The sequence below is a fragment of the Trichechus manatus genome, unplaced genomic scaffold (assembly GCF_000243295.1).
Source record: "Trichechus manatus latirostris isolate Lorelei unplaced genomic scaffold, TriManLat1.0 scaffold00025, whole genome shotgun sequence".
NCBI lineage: Eukaryota > Metazoa > Chordata > Mammalia > Sirenia > Trichechidae > Trichechus > Trichechus manatus.
Window position 1 is genome coordinate 20,522,361 of NW_004443961.1, and position 1,466 is coordinate 20,523,826.

At 39.3% G+C, this 1,466-nt stretch overlaps 1 protein-coding gene across 1 annotated transcript; it reads left to right on the top strand.

Moving 5' to 3' along the window:
- The first annotated feature begins 602 nt into the window (after positions 1–602).
- Positions 603–1,193, top strand: LOC101350125 (interferon alpha-5-like). Its single transcript, XM_012554705.1, has one exon. It carries the CDS (start codon positions 603–605, stop codon positions 1,191–1,193), a length of 591 nt encoding a protein of 196 aa, XP_012410159.1.
- Positions 1,194–1,466: the final 273 nt, after the last annotated feature.

Consider the following 1,466-nt stretch of genomic DNA (forward strand, 5'->3'; position numbering starts at 1 on the left):
GTTGAAGCATGAATCCTACTTGGTCGTAGTGTATTATTTTTTTGGTATGATGCTGAATTCTATTGGCTAGAATTTTGTCGAGAATTTTTGCATCTATATTCATGAAAGATATTGGTCTGTAATTTTCTTTCTTTGTGACATCTTTTGCTGGTTTTGGTATCAGTGTTATGCTGTTAGCCTAAAATTTTGATTTAGTCATTATTAACCCTGCATTCCATAAAAAGAGTAAAGTTTACACTTTCTCATTTTATGTATAAAACACAGATATACATATAATATATAAACAAAAATACAGTGTATTTGTGGTATTAAAATTTCATGGGGGGTTTTAGTTAGGATAAAAATTCTCAACAGGTTGCCTGGGGGGGTCTCAATAATAAGAAAAAGTGGTTAAGAAACACTGCACTAAAACCCATGTAGAGAGTGCATAAATGAAAGTAAAAACACAAGTAGAAAGTAAGGGAGTGGTCATAAAGAAAATGGAAAATAGTACGCTCCCTATTTAAAACACATGCCTGGAGGAAGGTCTTCAGAGAACCTGGAGGCCAAGGCTCACAGAGTCACCAGCATCAACCAGGACAGCAGCATCTGCAAGATCCCCAATGGCCTTCTCTTTCCCTTTACTGATGGCCCTGGTGGTGCTCAGCTGCAACTCCATCTGCTCTCTGGGCTGTGACCTGCCTCAGAGCCATAGCCTGGCTAACAGAAGAACCTTGATGCTTCTGGGACAAATGAGGAGAGTCTCCCCTTTCTCCTGCCTGAAGGACAAAAATGACTTTGGATTTCCCCAGGAGGAGCTTGATGTCTACAAGTTCCAGAAGGCTCAAGCCATCTCTGTCCACCATGAGATGATCCTGCAGATCTTCAATCTCTTCAGCACACAGGCCTCATCTGCTGCTTGGGATAAGAACCTCCTGGACAAATTGTATGCTGGACTTGATCAGCAGCTGAATGACCTGGAAGTCTGTTTGATACAGGAGATGGGGGTAGAAGAATCTCCCTTCTCTCCGATAAATGAAGACTCCATGTTGGCTGTGAGGAAATACTTCCAAAGAATCACTGACTATCTGGCAGAGAAGAAATACAGCCCTTGTGCCTGGGAGATTGTCAGAGCAGAAATCATGAGATCCTTCTCTGCCTCAACAAACTGGCAAGAAAGGCTAGGAAGTAAGGAAGGCAACCTTATCCCATAAAAAAAAAAAAATGATTCTCATTGACTAATACACTCTATCATACTTCCACAAGGTCAGCCATTTCAAAGTCTCTCATTTCTGCTATAATCAGGACAGGAATTGAATCAAACTTGTGAAATGTGTTTTTAGGAGTATTAAGCAACATTGTATTCAACTACATGGGCACTAGTTCCTTAGAGATGATCATGCTGATGTATATATTTATTTATCTATTTAGATATTTACATATTTAACTTATTTTTTGTTCACATCATATCATATATAGCTTTACAT

Excerpts from the sequence above, each read along its gene's own strand:
- LOC101350125 (XM_012554705.1), top strand. The coding sequence starts at position 603 with ATGGCCTTCTCTTTCCCTTTACTGATGGCCCTGGTGGTGCTCAGCTGC.